This window comes from Nipponia nippon, unplaced genomic scaffold, assembly GCF_047370975.1.
Source record: "Nipponia nippon isolate SJK-2023a ecotype South Korea unplaced genomic scaffold, ASM4737097v1 scaffold_4, whole genome shotgun sequence".
Taxonomy (NCBI): Eukaryota; Metazoa; Chordata; class Aves; order Pelecaniformes; family Threskiornithidae; genus Nipponia; species Nipponia nippon.
In genome coordinates, this window is record NW_028262358.1 from 28,741,416 (window position 1) to 28,759,425 (window position 18,010).

At 36.5% G+C, this 18,010-nt stretch overlaps 1 protein-coding gene across 5 annotated transcripts in view; it reads right to left on the reverse strand.

Annotated features, from left to right (window-relative positions):
- The window catches only part of THADA (THADA armadillo repeat containing), a 165,657-nt gene that overhangs the window by 146,635 nt on the left and 1,012 nt on the right, over positions 1-18,010 (reverse strand). For 4 of the 5 annotated variants that reach the window (XM_087773897.1, XM_087773899.1, XM_087773898.1 and 1 more), the window contains exons 2-20: positions 17,406-17,501; positions 15,813-15,907; positions 15,258-15,388; positions 14,339-14,487; positions 14,148-14,180; positions 13,282-13,330; positions 12,147-12,337; positions 11,383-11,477; positions 10,850-11,070; positions 9,179-9,870; positions 8,377-8,528; positions 8,079-8,234; positions 6,791-6,913; positions 5,748-5,889; positions 4,163-4,311; positions 3,109-3,316; positions 1,594-1,729; positions 1,115-1,251; positions 538-696 (exon numbers count right to left, since the gene is read on the reverse strand). In XM_087773897.1, the coding sequence (XP_087630023.1) occupies positions 538-696; positions 1,115-1,251; positions 1,594-1,729; positions 3,109-3,316; positions 4,163-4,311; positions 5,748-5,889; positions 6,791-6,913; positions 8,079-8,234; positions 8,377-8,528; positions 9,179-9,870; positions 10,850-11,070; positions 11,383-11,477; positions 12,147-12,337; positions 13,282-13,330; positions 14,148-14,180; positions 14,339-14,487; positions 15,258-15,388; positions 15,813-15,907; positions 17,406-17,481 (3,094 nt within the window). In that variant the 5' untranslated portion in view covers positions 17,482-17,501. The remainder of the gene's footprint in view (positions 1-537; positions 697-1,114; positions 1,252-1,593; positions 1,730-3,108; positions 3,317-4,162; positions 4,312-5,747; positions 5,890-6,790; positions 6,914-8,078; positions 8,235-8,376; positions 8,529-9,178; positions 9,871-10,849; positions 11,071-11,382; positions 11,478-12,146; positions 12,338-13,281; positions 13,331-14,147; positions 14,181-14,338; positions 14,488-15,257; positions 15,389-15,812; positions 15,908-17,405; positions 17,502-18,010) is intronic. The other variant, XM_087773900.1, reaches the window with a different exon arrangement.

Consider the following 18,010-nt stretch of genomic DNA (forward strand, 5'->3'; position numbering starts at 1 on the left):
AAATATGCCAAAGTTCACAATTCCTTTATCATGGTAAGGCTCAATATCATAGCTGCTATTCATGAAAGTAGACAAATACTATCTAACATTTTACCACGGCAATCTTTCAAACAGAAGCTTCTGCTTATGTAATTTCATGCAACAAGTTTTATTGCACAAACATATTGCCCACTAGTCTTGTGTACACTGGAGAGGGAAATCACAGTAACACCTTCCAACAAGAAACACATTAAAAGCATTGCTTGACAGAAAAGGTGTTAAAGATCACCTGGCCAGTGCAGTTCAGGCAATAGAGTCTAGGCCCATATCAAAACAACTAGTTTTCACTTGTGCCGTAAGAGAGATTAACCACAATCTCCCAGAAACACAGTGAATTAGTCTTTAAAACCATGCCCATGAATAACTAGCTTCTGACAGATTTATTGAAGAAGTGAAATATTATACGGAGCAAGTAACGTCCAATTTCCATCACCCATGTAAAATGCCTGCTCTATAAAAAATATCTTGATTTAATTACTAATACAGCATTGGATTTACCTCTCATTTCTGTGCAAATATTTTCCATTGGCCTGTGGTCAGCCAGCTTTTCAGACTCTACTTCGCAGTGTTCTTTCAAAATTTTTGCTTGTGTAAAATAATCATTCGTGTCCTGTGGTTGTATCTCATGCAGAATCATCTGCAGACGACCTGCACTTTCTACACATTAAACAAGAGTAATATTAAAGATAGTTTTGTTTTTTACTTCCAGTTCTTTATACAAATGTAATTCATTTTGGGTATGTAAGTACAGAAGAAAGCTATAGCACTAAAAAACAAATATAAAACTATGATGATTACAAGGATTAAGGAAGAAAGACAACTGGACTTCACAGTCATCAGTTTTGAAACAGATGCAACACCACAATCTGCAAACACCTTTTTTTTTTTTTTAGTGCAGAAGTTGAGACAACCTCTATCAGAAGTTAAAAGAGTGGCTTAAGATTATGACATAAAATGAGAAATTGAAAGGGAGGGGTGCTAGCTCTAGTTCTGAATCGCTGTAAGACAAACAGAACTTCAGGAGCACCAGATTTTAACAGAATTCTTTTTGGGTTTTGTTTATTTGCTTGTTTACCTGAATCACTATCCATTGGAATAAGACCCTCTGGTGATGAGCTCTGCACTACTGGTGATACCACAGCAGAGAGTTTGTATGACATCAGAATGAGCCTGGCCACCATTTCCTTCCATTCAGCTACCAATGTCAAGTTACTTAAAAAAAAAAAAAAGTCACAAAAAAATCAACACAACATGGATTAAAAATAATTCTATATTTAAAAGAAAGAACTGAAATTACAAACACCTCTGCAACAGTATTTATGAAAACTATAAATAGGGTACAATTTGAAAAGTCCCAAGACTGAGTTTAACACATACAAAGGAAGTATCCAACAGCTAGCTCAACAGTGCAGTAGCCAGTAAGAGTTCTAAAACCCACAGGTACTGGATTCCGTTACAGATAACACTGTATGCTTTTATGTTTTCCTGAGCAGCTCTTCCACTGTGCTTTAATACGGAGTTACGACTTACTATATAGCAGTATTTTTTACTTACTTAAAAGGTAATTGCTGCAAAGCCCCAGTTATACAGTGCACTCTCCCGTACATTGGGAATGATGCTGCTGCCTGAAGCAGAGACTTCTTAGCTTGAAATATTTCTTCTTCAACATTCACCAACAAAAGCTTGAAAACTAAAATTTTAAAAAGTACAGATTTGCAGTATACATACATATATTGTACTTTCTAAGAAACAAATCTGCTTGGAAGAAATAGGAATAAAGCCTGTTTACACAACAATTCATTAGAAAATACACAGCAATTTCCTTGTTTATGCTTTTCACTCTTTTGTAATTTAAAGAGTTATTGTTGATTTTCAGTTACCTAAACTCCAGCAGTATTTGTTATAATCAATTTAGTTTGTCTATCGAAATCAAACAGCAGCTGTGAAAAGCACAGCCCAGATCCTATACTCAAGGACAATCCCAGAGCTGATGAAGTCAAAAGAAGTTACCTACGACCTACTGAAAGTCAGACTTCACCCTTACAGCCAGGTTAATACAACAAACAGTTCAGCAGAATATTAAAGATTAGAAGTTTACGATTAAATATTTGAATCTTACATTAACCACTAAAGAACCTGCCCAATTTTCAAGGATACATGTGCCTGTTTTATTTATATTTATACCATGCAGCATCTCAGTGTCAGAACCAGAATGAATTACAGACCCAAATAACAAATTACAGATAACTAACAACTGTAGGTTTCTATAACAATGACACACGAGGTTACCCATGCATTTGCTTTATTTATGGCAAGCACAACCACATCTCAAAAAACCGTGATTTCACTGCATATGAAGAAAGTATTAATAAGCATCGGTAGAGAAGCCAATAATGGCACAAAAAAGTATACAACAGAGCGTTTACTACAAATTACATCCAATGCTTTATTACAAATAACGAATTTAAAGATTTTAGTTTTATTGCAAATTACGAAAGGTGGAGGAAGTCGGTTTAAAAAATTTGCCAATCTGCCAGATCTAGAGCCTCTCAGCTTTCATCCAGAGGCACTAAACTAAATAAAAATATTCTGCATGTAAACAAAGCTAATTACTGCAGAAATGTATGTGCAGGACTGCAAACCACTCAGAAAAATGGTTCCAAGGGGCAGCGCTGCAAATATCAAGTACTGGAACATGACACAGACCAACTACAGCTGCCTTCGCTCTGGGTAAGCGAGCTCTCAGAGGAGGCAGAGGTTCCTTTCCTGCACTTTAAGGGCACAGCTTCATCAGGCTAGCTACCAGGGCCTCAATGTCACTTTCCCTCGGATTAAAATAATAACAAAAGCCATCTTCGAAGAACATTCAATAGCCTTAACACAAACAGGACTAAATTAAGATCTTACTAAGGCACCTGGCTTCTTAACAGCAAAACAAAATATACTTAAAATCCTATTAGAAATAAGCATCTCTTACTCGTTATGCCTCCTACCAAAAGCCTTAAGGAAAAGCAGTAAGGTTCCACATCAATATAAAAAACACGGGGGTTCATTTCCGCAAAAGCTTACCTGCTAAAGTGTTCTTCTCCACTGTACTTACTGATGTGTTTTCATCCATCTGGGGGTTATGCTCAACCCATTTCCCTAAACAAATATGCTGTAGTCCTTTATGATGTACTAAAAAGTTCAACAAATACGAAGCAGTGACACAATCATATGGCTTGGTACTTGTGCTAAGATCCATTGCTGCTTGGAATAGACCTAGAGTTTCAGAATCCTGGAAAAAAAAAAAAAACAATGTTGCTCATTTTATTGAGCTTCCATATTGATTTAATTAAGCTACTTCGCACCCTGCAATCTAAGAACCTGCTTTTCAATAAGTTTGCTGGTATTTCTTAAGAAACACTTATTTTGTACACTGATCACCGTACACTCAAAACATGCATGTGTATGTATTTAGCAAAGATACAATTACATACACACTGAGGATGGGGACAGTCATTTACAAAGCAGTATTCAAACACACTGCACTTCACAGGAGGATGGTTTTGTTTTGCTTTTCCAAAACACTGTTTTATCTGCTAACGGACATCACAGAGAAGCATAGTCTATCAGGAAACAGTATTTGTTCACCAATACTTATGAATTTAAAAGTAACTTTTTATGAAGTAATAAAGAGAAAAATCGGTATCGAGCCAAAAGGGCAAACTTTGGGAGAAATCAAAAAAGACAATCAGATAGCGAAATCTGAGACCAATCACAAAGGAAAAGAAACGCAGAGCTGAATTTCTTAAAATAGAAGAGTAACCAAGTCAAAATGCTTCCAACCCTTACACAGGGAAGTCACAGCTAAGCAAGGAGCTTGCATTAACTATTTGTCTGATCGCTGACAGTCATACCCAATGCACCTCCCAAACTCCTTCACCCATTAGTGAAACAAGCCTCCTTAGGTAAGGGCAAAAGCTGCCTAAAAACATATAGAAGATGAACACTACTGTAGGCAACTTGGACTGACATCTAATTTTCAGGAATTATGCTTTCTACCTAACCCAAGTACCTGGTATAATATAGAACATTCATCTTTCACGAAATTACTCCCTTTAAATTATTTTTGATGGCATACCTGTAAATTAAATGCAACATCACGTAGTTTCATCAAAAGCCCAAATGCCAGAACTTTTACTTCCTCAAAAGTACTGGCAAAACACTGGATCAAAGTTCGGATACGAGTAGAATCAATCTCCTGATCCAACTGAAAAACTTGTGCCTGGCCTGTTCAAAGAAATCAATGCCTTACATAGTTCTGCTGTAATTCTTTCCAGAATAAGCACTGTATTCACATTTTGCTTAGCTATACTAAAAGAAGCATTAAAATAAAATTTTAGCTAAAGCATTATTTTAATATTACTTACTTCTCTTAATAGGTCTTAAAATGCCATGTTTACTGTTGAAAAGAAAAGATTACCATATCCAAAATATGACTCTCAGTAATACAGAAAGTAACTTATTGCCAAAAGCAGAATCCCATTTATTCACATTTCATTCAGCATTGAAAATAACCTTTACTTTAGCTTTGCTTAAAAATTCTTTTCCTGGAAGTATGTAATATTAGAAAAATAATTCCTCTCAAAAAAAGGTTTAAAATTTCAGTGTGTTTTGGGGTTTGATTTTTGGGGTTCTTTGTCATAGGAACAATCCCCTAAAATGGAAGCTATTACAATTTTTTGCTTTTAATTTCTATTTAAAAGGAGTCATAACTTCTGGTGACTGACCTAATCCTGTAAAGAAGCCAGGAATTTTAAGATGTAAACAAGTGCACCACATTCCAGCACAGCACATAACAGCAGATAGAACTCCTTTACAGAAGTAATGTCAGGCTTCTGAAATCCTAAAGCTGCTATTGTAAACAACTCTCAATACAATTTTCTATTAAAAAAAAAAAAGGCAGCAACAACATACCACAAACTCATAATAATAAAATTGATGTGTTCATGATTTATCAGGGGTTTTGATAAAAGATATACCAAGAATGCACTTTTTTCTTCCCTCTCAAAATCAACTTTTATCTTACATGTCTCATTTCTTTAAAAAAAAAAAAAAAAAGAAGTTACAATTTAGGACTGAAAACCTACTTTTATGTTGGCCATATGATCCAGAGACAAGATTTGGCAAGACCATCAATACTCCAAGGCTCTAACTAATACTTCTTAATTGAGGTTGTCATAACATTGTGAAGAAAATTTAAAATAACAGCAGCACAACATCATAAACTGTCCAATTAAATTGTTCCTTATTTAGTATAGTAGCATCATAAGGATATGCAAGCCTTTTCAATCTAGCTTTTATGGTCTCAATGTTTTAAATTACATATTATCAAGATGTTAAAAGAGGAAAAGGAGGTAAAATTATCAAATATATTGAATCTTGTCCAAAAGTTTTCTTCATGATAAAAAAAATTTAAAAACCTTGCAAATAAACAGGCTATGCAAGAAAACCCCAATTTATGGAAGATATTAATTTACTTCAACATTCCATTTTCCAATAAAACTTACTGTCCTTCTTTCAGGTAAAATGAAAATGACACAGGAAATGCCATAGAAATTAAGGACTAAGAACACTGTTTTACTTCGACAGAAACTGACTACCTGGCATAAGAGAATCTTCTTCAATATCCCCCATTCCTACAGCCTATAAATTAGGCTTCTCACCTTTTGGAACAGAAAATATTTCTGCTACTGATCCTAAAATAGTTAGTGCAGAAAATCTGGTTGGGTGTGATGAACCGGGAAACAGTACCTCAAAAAGTCTGTCACATACAGATGACATGAAATCCTGAAAATCACAAGAAAACTTTTAAGACAGTTTACTTGCTGCCCTACAAACAAAAGTCTAAGTAACTGAATTCAGGACATTCTGCTTTACATGTTACCCAAAAAAATTATGACCTTACAGGTAATTTTTGGAAGAATGGGAGGCCTACCTTCATAGCACTGATGAATTGCTTGTTTCCTAGAGTACAGTGAATGCTGGAGAATCGCTTGTTTTTTTTAACAAAAAAGTTACCCTTTCCCACTCCCACAAAAAATGGCCGTTGTATCAAAACCTTGAAAATGAGTTGAACAAGCAAAGCAGAACTCAAGAAACAGTTTAACACAAAGAAACTGATTATGTGAGCCTTCAAATAGGAAAAAAGGACAAATACAAAAGAAGTCTTCGTACAGAAGTCTTTGCACTGAAGCTCTTTCATTCATTCCCTCACCGATCACTCTGGAGAGCCAGAAAAAGGCTGAAGCTCAATGGATCCTTATTTCAAGCCCAAGTAACGCACATCATTTAAAACTTGCTACTGAACTGCCAGCAGCTGAGAGGATATTTACCTGAAAATTTTAGTTTGAATTGGGGGTCCATCTCCAGTCAATCCCCACTTACTGCTGTTCCAGTTCACATCGTGGAGCAATCCCTCAGAAAATAATCTTCCTTGCTTTTGGACAAAATTAACCTTAAAGATACCCTCCAAATCCTAATGGGCACTCAGTTCATGAGACAACAGTACATTTAGTCAAAATTAACTTGCGTAAGTGGACAAGATCCTCAGCACTGTTTTGCTTTACAAGTTTCTTCCTTCTGCACTGCACTATTTCCTAGCACAGACACGGCCTAACTTACCCAGAGGTGTTCTCAAGAACACTGAACTATCTTTCAGAAATGCTATCCCATCTCTTATATCTGTATCTCTAGCAGTCTAACTTACCTTATATTGCTGCAAAATCCCCAAAGGATGCCTTTTAGTTGAGTTTTCAAGTAACTCTTGCTTGGTTTTATTTTGCTCCAACTTATAAAGCACCTGGGAACTTTCTTGTATCCTGCAAAATAACTTTTAAAACAAAAGCAAGACATAGGTAAGGCAAGAATCATTGACAATTAAATAAGGGAAAGGGGGATTTTCAGCTTATTTTCCAGATCATATTGCTTGTAATTTTTAAAAAGTTTGCATACAGTATGACACAAAACAGAACCTCTCTCCACTCCAAAACTAAGTTTTTTTTCCCTCCCTATCTCTTTTGTGACCAACCTTTTACCCCTCCTTCTGCACCTCCAACACCTTCTTCCATCTTCCTCCTTGAATTCATGCCTAGTCTTCTCCTCCCACCTCCCCATTTTCTGTGGGACATATGTTCCTCTATAAAAAAAGCTCAATTAATGCATATAATTTTTATAGCTTCAGTGTCTCTTACGGAGTTTGACTCACCTCAGAAGTGCTTCCCCCAGCTCTTTTATTACCCACTAGTATTATTTCCTTTCTTATTACACTCCCTCTAACACAATTTTTCCATCTCATATTCCTCAGTCTGCACCAGGCAAGACTGGAAAGAGCTGGACTTCTCTTTTGTTTCTACCAAACCTATTCCCTCATTTTTCCCCTGTCTCAAATTAATTATTTTCTCCTTCCACACTGCCTTCTTTTGCCATTACTATCTTCCAAAGCATTCTTTATACATACATGGTTTCCTCTTTTATCCATATCCTTCTCCCATGATCTACATGTGACCTTGGCAACTTCCACAATGTTGTCACACTCAGTCCCTGCAGACTGTAACAGCACAGCCACATGTCATGCTGTTCCCGTAATATTCCTCTACCTTGTCTTCCAAGTCAGGTTGCTGAGGCTCATCAAGTGACTGAACTTGCCTGAGGTCTGGTAAGTCTACATAAGCACACTCTTAGTCCACAACAAAGGCAACACGAGGTTCATTGCTTACTCTACGGCACATTGCGTTGCTATTGGTAAAGTATGCATACACTAACAGATTAAGTAACGCTCACTACCATTCATGATCAAGTTACTGTACCCATCACTTAATTTATCCTTGCCTGTGACGACTTATCAACATTCAGTTGGGTACTGCATACAGCACAGTCTTGGTCTTAGAGCATCTACTCTTTCAGATGAGCAACTTCATAACATATATAGCATTTAAAAAAATTCTGAGTAACTAATGTAATAGGCACTTTAGACATTGTTTATAGTTTGAAATTACCTTTCTCAGTAAAGAAGCTATCTGTTGCCTTACTGAAGGAGACTGGCTGTTCAAGTTGTACATCATAAAAAACTGAATGAGTTGCATTTCTTCCATAGACACAATTTCCGTGCTACGATGGGTTTCACAAAGTAAACCTAACGCATCAATGCAAACCTGAAAGATATTTAGATGTTAACCACAAAAGAGTTACAGGCACCTATGATGATGACTTTGTTTTAAAACAATGCTAACACAGTATTTAGAATTGAAGCAATTCTTCTAATTTAGAGACACAAAAAAACGACTGCCCCCCTACCTGATTGTGCTGATGAACTAGACCCTGTTTTATACATTCAGTGGATACAAGACCATTGCTCATGATATTTGAAAATTCCAGGTGTCCATGAGCCCTGGCTGTTCTTAGGCATGCCATTAATGCTCCGAGAGCTCCTCTAGTACAGCGAGAGCCTAAAGAAAATGAAAACCAGTAGTAATTAGTTTGATTACACAATGTACTAATTGCAATGCCTGTCAGAAACTTCCAATACTTCCAACACGACCCCTACCCCTCTTGTTTTTTTACCCCATAAACCCCAAAAGACGGCATCTGTCATAGATTAAACTAGTTCTAAATCGCCTTGTTCCCAAAAAGCTTTGTCTTGAACATGTCATACAAAAAAAGGACCTTGTGAGGTCTCACAAACTCCTTTTAGAATTACACTAAATTACGTCAACAACTACAGGAGAATCGTAACTCTCATCTCCACATATTTGCAACAGAAAACAATCTGTAAAGCCCTGTAACTCGACACACCTGTGTAAGAATTAACAGCAGAACAGAAAAATAGTAGGAAAAAATACACCTATATGTAAGAAAGCTTGGCATGTAAAGAGAACAGTAAGGCACCCGCAGTTAGAATACCAATTATTTTGCTCATAGCATGTAGAGACATTTATGATTATTATGAATTCCACTTTGAAATACTAACAGCAATAACAACTACCTGGAATTTTTCTCCCAAATTACTTCTAATAATAATAGATCAGAAATCATATTTCTGAGATGATTTTTTTTTTAAAAATAAGCATAATTACAAATACGATATTTATTTTCTTACCTAGATTAGCATCTGCAGAAGCCTGAAGAATTCTAATCATGTAGCTCAGACTGTCAGGGCTACATTTGAGCAATTTTGGTAAATAGTAATCTATTATATAAGTAGTTTGGTCATGGTTCCCTTCACACAGTATTACTAGAAGAGGAGAAACCCAGATGTCATGCCACTGGTCAATCCAGGTGCTTTCTTGAAAACTCAAAGTAAAATGGGCTTTGTGATTTGTAAACATGGTTTCCAAAAGATCACTAGCATAGGGGGCAAGAGACTGATCATTCATCACGTCCAAGATTTGTACTGGAATTGTTCTGTCCAACTGTAGTATGTTTTCAGTGCCCACACACTCCACAAGACAGCCAAGAGAAGCGTATTTCCCTTTTACATGCCATTCCAAGCTTAGTAAACGCTTCATCAGCCTTGCAAAGAATGGGTCTGATTTTTCATTGGATCCAGTAATGGTGGTTCGGTGTATCCGAAGAACATTCTTGAATATCAATTTGGTTTGGTGTCTAACAGCATCCAGAGGGTGTTCCCAGTGTGTATAAATGTATTCCAGCAGCTTCCCAATTACGTCCGAGTTCCCATTAAGTTTGATTTTTAGATTTGGGGAGCCTGAAACAAGGGCAGCCAGTGCGGAATTAGTCCAAATAGCAAGGATTCTAGACAAAGACGTTGCCGTACTGGATTCTTTCAACCTTTTAGAAAGAACAAACAAAAAAAGTTCATTATTTGCATTTCTCATTTTTTTCAAAAAATAATTTTATTTCAAAAAATTATTCATCACATTAGTTTACCTCACACTAAAACAGGTAAGGAGACATTAACCATTCGCTGAAGAAAAGGAACTAACACAAAAAGGAGGTGATGAATTGGACGTTGCAAAGAGTATGCTTTCTTACCTGATATGCTGTTAACTGGTCACAGCTAAAACCCCTAAATATGGGGAAAAGAAACCTGGCAAGCCACTACACTTGCTATTTTAAAACTAAAAATTAATACCCACATACTAATATTTGAGCATTAGGTTATTGCATACTTCTTGAAAATATACGGAAAACTTTTCCTTGCCATATAAAACCATAAAAACTGAGTACCATATGTGCAAAAACAAAATCACAAAACCGACCTCCAAGGCATGAACAAAGGTTGAACTGAATACACGTTTTAATCTCCTATCCAATAGTGCTGGTAGTCCATTAGATGCAAGCAGTCAATGCTTGCAACCAGAAAAAAAAAAAAAACAACTCATCTTGCTTCAAGTATTCCACTCATTGGCACACTTTGTTTTCTTCTGTACTTTTAAAAGCATAAGAGGTGATGTCCTGGAACTAAAGTTTATCTGTATACATAACAACTGATTCTGCCACACCTTACCATCAGGTAGCTGGTAAACTAATCCCACATGTTGGAGAAACAAAATTTCATTTCAGCATGCAAGAGAAAATTGTAACTTAGAATTACCTATGCAATATCAAGATAACACGTCTTTCAAACTCCTAGTTTTCTGAATATAGTAAAAAGATGAGACAATCTGTGGCACAAACTAATATCATTACACTGAAAACATCAGAGAGATATGGCACCAGGACCATACAAGCTGTGCAAAAATACAAGTAAAAAGATCATCCCCTTCCTCCCACACATGAAACAATACAAATCAGAACACAGGCTTACTCTGAACTCAAAGACAGTAAGACTGATGCGATATCTAGTAACAGTTTCTCTCCATTTTCACCCATGCTGCCATTTTTCCATTCCAGCATAGCCAGTGCTCCATGGCAAAGAAAGAGAAGGACCGAGTCAGGAAGCTCTTCCGTACACAGAGTCCCACAGTTACTCACAAACCATGCTGGCACGCCTGCATGTTTCATTGACCCAAGCAGCAAGCCACTGACCTGTAATAGCAAAATAACACCCATTACAGTATCTAAGCACAGGGGAAAAGCTATTTTGCACATAACAGAAGATCTGAAGAGATTTCTGGTTTTCATTGTTTATTTTTTACATTGTTTTTTCTCAAATTCAAAACCTTAGTCTTATTATTTCATACAGCAAGGAGAGAACAGAGGCTTTACACGCCAGCAAAAGACTGATACAGAGGTTGGCAAGTCCTGCTATCTGTATCTGCAAAGCCTCTGAAAAACACTGGTAGCACTGATTAACGACACTATGACATTTCACAGTCTTTAGCGAAGAAATACACTTACCAAAGAAGGTAATTCTTCAACCGGCTCATACATAGCTTTAGTAAACAGAATAACAGCCAGTCCTGAGGTAGCCTGAACAGTTTGCAGAAGAGTTGCTACATGGCAGAGAAAGATATTTTGCATTAGAGTGCAACAACCATTGTGTGCTAGAACTATGTATCAAAATTATAAAGATGGTATTGAATTTTCTTAGACTACTTATAGTTGTATAATGACAAATCTGTAGTGTCCACTTGGATCGCAAGTATTAACAAATTTATACTCTAGTGTAATAGGAAACTACTAATACCTTTTAACAGATAGAAAATATAGAACTGCCCAGTAAGACAAGGAGGACTGTGGCAGAGCCTACTGACATTTATATTAAATTCTACTGTACAAAAATATCTGTCTAAGAAGTGAACATAATTAGTTATAGTGCACCAATAAATAGTTCTGACAGCATAATTCATACAGATACATAAATTTTTGGTAGGCAGATATTTGGTGAGTCTCAAAAGTATTTCTGTTAGTTTCTAAATTATTAGTAATAGCATTTACCTTGGTTTTTTGTAGTAGGACAAGTTAAACTGTACACTCCAAAATTACAATCTACAAATCATAGCTTGCTGAAAGACCTACTACTGCTCCCAGTCCCATTAATCTCAGCAGTTCAATTTCCATTCAAGGTAAACTAAGTTTTTATACATACAGGTTGTGTTTACTACAAAAACAACACGACTGACTTAATAAAAATATTTGGTTTCGAATGTTATTAAACTTACCATCCATTAGGAAGTTTGTGGAGCTTTTCAGTAAACTACACATACTTTGCCAAACGAAAGATTCATGGTGTTTCCAAAGACTTCCCTGGGTATTTTCTTGTAATTTCTGTACAAGCATCATTGAAACTTTAATGGCTATCAGTAAATCGTGCATCAACTGAGTCTGAACAATACGATTTCCATGATTCTTTCTGGGAGGGGGGAAGACAAACATACACACAAAAAGGAAATGAAAACCATTCTTCACCATCCCCAGAAAACGACACTCTGCCAACTTCAGACAGAATTAATGGTAAAAACTAATTTATTTTTTGAGTTGATTGGATACGTAACTATAGGAAAAACAAGAAGCAGACTCAAGGGCACAGTTTTAAAATGAAGTTAAACATAATGACAAATTCTGCCACAGTTTCTGCAGGTTCCTGTGACAAATTTTCAGTCATTTGATTCTGCCTGAGTAGAGCTGAGCTTTTCCAGAAACTTTTCAAAAAGACGAACAGAACACAGTGTTGCTCCTTTCTCATTTTTCAAGCAGTTTCTCCATGCGCGAGCGTATCTCTATGATTCAACTTTCTTCTAATGTGAAGACAGACAACACGTAAACTTTTAATGTGGAAAACACTCCATTAAGCACCCTTCTCCTCTGGGTACGTGATGAGAGACCACAGTGAAGAGGCTTTACTTTATGCAATGCTAGAAAATGTCAAGACATGACTGCTGTGACAGACTAAATATATATATCAATACTGAATTAAACACTCATGGGAAGTGGGAGAGTATTACTCTACCTGAATTTTAATAAGTGTATCTATTAATTACAGTGTTCAGTCACAATTCAGATAGTGAAACCACAACTCAAAGGCCTCCCTTAAAAGTAGTAGTTCTAACAGTATCAGCGCCTTAAATATTACCGCCTTTAATTTTCCTCCTTTCCTCTCTTACTTTGTATCATCATATTGCCACAAAAGAAAAGAAACTCATCAGCAGTTTTTATTTAAAATATGTGTCATTGTAAAATGACATTCCCATCTTTCATCAGTGTATGGCTATCAAAGTGATATTCCAAAGCATACCAGATTATCTTGCAAGAGTGAAACAAAACAGATAAAATACAGCTTATATTGAATTCACTTGCCTGTTTTCTTCCTGTATGCCAAGCAATGACTTCTGCAGAAACTGAAGAACTAGTGAAAATAATTGTTATGAATTTATTTAAAAGAGAAATAGAACAGAAAAATTCCAGCAATCACACATACACATCATACACAGACATAGTGAACAGTTATCCATGCAGAGGTGTTTCTCCCACTCCATAAACAAATTCAACTGAAATTACAGTGCAGATCCAAAGATGCAATGCTAAAGCAAAATCTCAAGCTGTTTTGCGACTACCTGGTACAAAACAAGAGTTTCCAACCCACTTGGCCTAATCCTGTGAGGTATTGAGAGTTCTGGTTCCTCAATGAAAAGCTGAAATTACCAAGAGCTAAAGCCAGAGCAGCAATAAAAGGTCCACAGGAAGCTGTGAACATGATCTGCATGCTGAGGGCACAACATGTCAGGTTACCCCGTATTACCAGCAGATCAGACCTCTGTCAAATTATTGCCAAACAAAATTCTTGCCACAGCAGGCCTAGGCTTACTATGGTCAAGACTGGCTGTCAACAGCCCAGTGTGACCACACCCAGCTTCATCAGGGACAGAGAATAATTCCCGTAAAGTAGCATCGACTTCCCTAGCCCTTGAAGAATAACTCACTAGTACCTTTTCAGATTTATATCTAGGGCTGCTCAACAAAGCAAGACTGACCCCTGGAAATTAAAGGTACAAATCAAGGGAAAGTCTCTGACAAAAAAGTACCATGTGAGGGTACTAGTTATTAAAAATTAACCAGGAGGAAATTAGATCTGATAAAACTTTATGCCTACCTCATGTTACTTCTTCACACACAACCCTCCCCCCAATAATCTACAATGAAACTTATTTTACCATATACTTTACCTTCTTCAAACAGGTTCTTAATACTCGCTCTACCTAGAGGAAAGAAAATACATTGCAACTAGTGAATACTAGCCAATACAATCTATTTTTCATAGATAAAGATATAAACACTACTATTAAGTGCCACACCAAGATGCAAAACAATGTTGAGCAAGTCAAACCCAAAGACAATGTATTCAATGACATCATACCTAAGCTGAAGTCCTCCATACAGGAAGCAAGGTTGTCCAGTACTTTTCTGTACAAATATATGTCTGTGGTTTTCAGTTCTTCCCTAAGGCAGCATACAAAGCTTTGTACAGCTAATGTCATAAACTCTTCAGGAAGACTGTTTAGTGAACTGCAACAGCAAGAAACAGCACAATCAGTTAGCTCACACTGAAGTGTTAAATATCCACTTGACTAAAGTCAATGTCAGCTAAAACTCCAATAATAGATAAATGTTGCTTGCTACATGAAAGCATATTCTGTTTTAAAATAAACACGCACTTTCTAATTTTGCAGCTAGAAAACCTGTCAAAGGGGTGTAAAGATCTGGCATGCAACCAAACACAGCATGGAAGCCCTGCTTCTCTCAATGGAACAACAAATGTTTTCAGACATAAAAATGAAGACAGCTAAGCATTGCATCCTTAAAATGTGAAGGCTGTAATAAATTCACTGAAGAAATACACAGTAATTTTGCAACAGAAAAATTTAATTGCAATAAAAATAGGCACAAGAAAACACAGTTTGGTTACGATTCCCCTCAGCAGCCTTCTCTTTACATTGTCAGAGTTGAGATTTTTTTTTTTAGCAGAAGTATTTTAAATTTCTACTTTAACATTGGATTTTAAAATTCAAAGTGCTAATTACATACTATGTTGTCTTTCCAGTAATGAAACAGGTCAATATAATACTTCACTTTAAGATTATTTATCCAGTGATATATTGTATTATTTATAATTAAGATTTTTAACTAAGCAAGAAAGAAAAACCGTACATATTCACGTATCAGTATCACAAGTTTTCAGTAATTAAACTACAACAATTTGTTGTGAACGACAAATTACTGACTTCTAGATAAGGAGAGCACTTAAAAAAATAAAAGTTTATTATTCAATTTTTTACCTTGCTAATACTTTTTTCAAGGGATTCTTCGCACCCAGTGAAAAATATGTCTCTCCCAAAATATCCAAACAAGCTTTAACCATGGGATCACATGCAGAGTTTTGATCCATCTTCTTTACCAATGGCATAATCTATAATCAACAGAACACATGATCAACAAAAACTCCGGATATATACCCTCATCATTAACAGAGGCAGAATTCCCTCTCATCCAAGTATATGGCACAAAACTGTCCTCTCTTTACCATACCCTGTTGAGTTACAGGTGTCGAATAACATTCCAGGAACACCTCTGATACCAAAAATACATACATAGAAAATAGAAGACTTGGTATCACTTGCCTTCCATCATTTTCAGTAACTGTAGTCCTTGCTAATTTACATACTAGAACTACATTTCTACCTAATGCACGTGCAGCAGCAACAACTGCTTTTTACCTGTTTCCAGGAACGTTTAAAACATTAGAGTTTACTTTAGAATTGTATTTCCCATTAACAGTTCACATGACACACTGTCAGTTACCAAAAACCACACTAACAACAGTGAAGCCTTACTTGTTTAATACACTGGATCTGCTGGATGCCATTGCTCAGCTGTGCACAGTGCAGAAGCAGAGATGCCAGGTTTTGCTCTTCAGCCTTTGAAAACCCTATGTTTGGAGGAAGAGTCTCTTTTTAGAAAGAAATTACAATAAGCAATATAAACAATACTTTACAATACAATAATTTATAATAAGAAATCACTGCTTAATTCTTAGGTTTTTTTCCTGTTCCAGTTTCTACTGGTGCCACAATCCCTTAAGTCACCTTACAACACCTTAACATCAATTTTTTTTCTAACAAACGAAAAAAACCCACAAGTTTCACTGCAATGTAATAGTAGGCCTCATCTTCAGTACGAAGATTAGTTTCACACAATCACAGCATGGTTGAAATTGGAAGGGACCTCTGGAGGTCATCTGGTCCAAACCCACTGCTCATGTAGCAGGCTGCCCAGGACTGCGGCCAGATGGCTTCTGAATACCTCCAAGGATGGAGACTCCCCAGTTTCCCTGGGAAACCTGTGCCAGTGCTCAGTCATCCTCACATTAAAAAAAGTGGTTCCTGCTGTTCAGAGGGAACCTCTTGTGTTTCAGTTTGTGCCCATCACCTCCTGCCCCATCACTGTTCAACATGGAAAAAAGCCTGGCTCTGTCTTCTTTACGCCCTCCTTTCATGATAAGATCCCCCTGAGCCTTCTCTTCACCAGGCTGAAGAATCCCAGCTCTCTCAGCTTTTCATCATACGAGGGATGCTCCAGGCCCTTCATCATCTTAGTGGCCCTTTGCTGGACTCTCTCCAGTATGTCCATATTTCTCGTACTGGGGAGCCTGGAACTGGATGCAGCACTCCAGGTGTGGCCTCACCAGTGCTGACTAGAAGACAAGGAGCACCTCATAGTAACTTCAGTATACAAATCTTGTATTACTCATTTTTGGGTTGGTTTGTTTGGGGGTTTTTTGCGGGTGGTTTTTTGGTTGGTGTTTTTGTTTTGGTTTGGTTTTTTTTGGTTTGTTGGGTTTTTTTGGTTTTTTGTGTTTTTTTTTTTTTAAAGCAAAGATCACTGGAAGTTTATCACATTAAAACAAAAAACAACACAAAATAAAAGAGCATTTGAACAGTATCTTTAAATCAAGTTAACTACAGAAAATACAAAGACTGGGAAAATACACTCAAGATGATCTCCAAAGATCCCTTCCAAGCTCAACCATTCTGTGACTCTGAAATTCAGTGTTATTCCACATATTAAGGCTAGTACTTCAGGTAGCACTGAATTACAGGCCTGCAAGTGGGATCACAAGTAGGACCTTCTATCACCTTCACACAAATGATAAAACAAAGCAAAGAGCTTTCGAACCAAAGACACAGTGCTCTAAAGGATTCTTTTAACTCTGCCAAGGTAAGAAGTCATTGTCACTACAAAATAAAAACAAACTACAAAAAAGCAAGCACACCTAAAACCCACAAAACAAGAACACTAGAAATAAAACATAAAATAGAAATAAAACATAAGAAAAAAAACCCAGAACAATTTCAGCAGCTACTCAAACGCATTCTACTAACAGAAACAGAAATTACACATTAGTTCAGAAAAAAATTCCTACTTACTCTTAAGTTTTTCAAGCTGATGATGATCAAGAAAGAATGCATCTACCTGAATTTCCTTCTTCTTCTTTAAAACCATTTTAGCTGATTAAGAGATACCTGCTCAAAAAAAAAAAAAAAGTCACATTGGTTTAAAAGCATAATTACAAACACTTCCTATGACAATGGTCTTTGCACTGTCCTGAAATAATGTTTACTGCATTATCTGTGTAATTTTTTTTTTAAGATAATAGCTCTCTTTAATTTTATCAACTTCAACTATTTCAAGCATTTTGTCCAAAATTCACCCCAACTTCATGGCACAAAATGGAAGACACAGAAAACAGGATTTCAGGGTTTGCTGGATGACCAACAAACTGTCTCACTGGAGTTTTTACTGCACTGGTTGTGTAGCCTGTGGCATGCCCCTGGATCAGAGTTTGAAGATATCATGCAGAAGCATGGGAATTACACCACAAAACTTCTGTTGCTCTGTTTTACAGTTCAAAACCCATTTAACTTGCATTAACCTAAAGTTAGAACTGTGCAGCAAAGCAGTTTTGTTTCTTTGCAACATATCAACCAGTTCTGTGTTCACTATAACAGCTGTTACAAATATCAAGCTATTT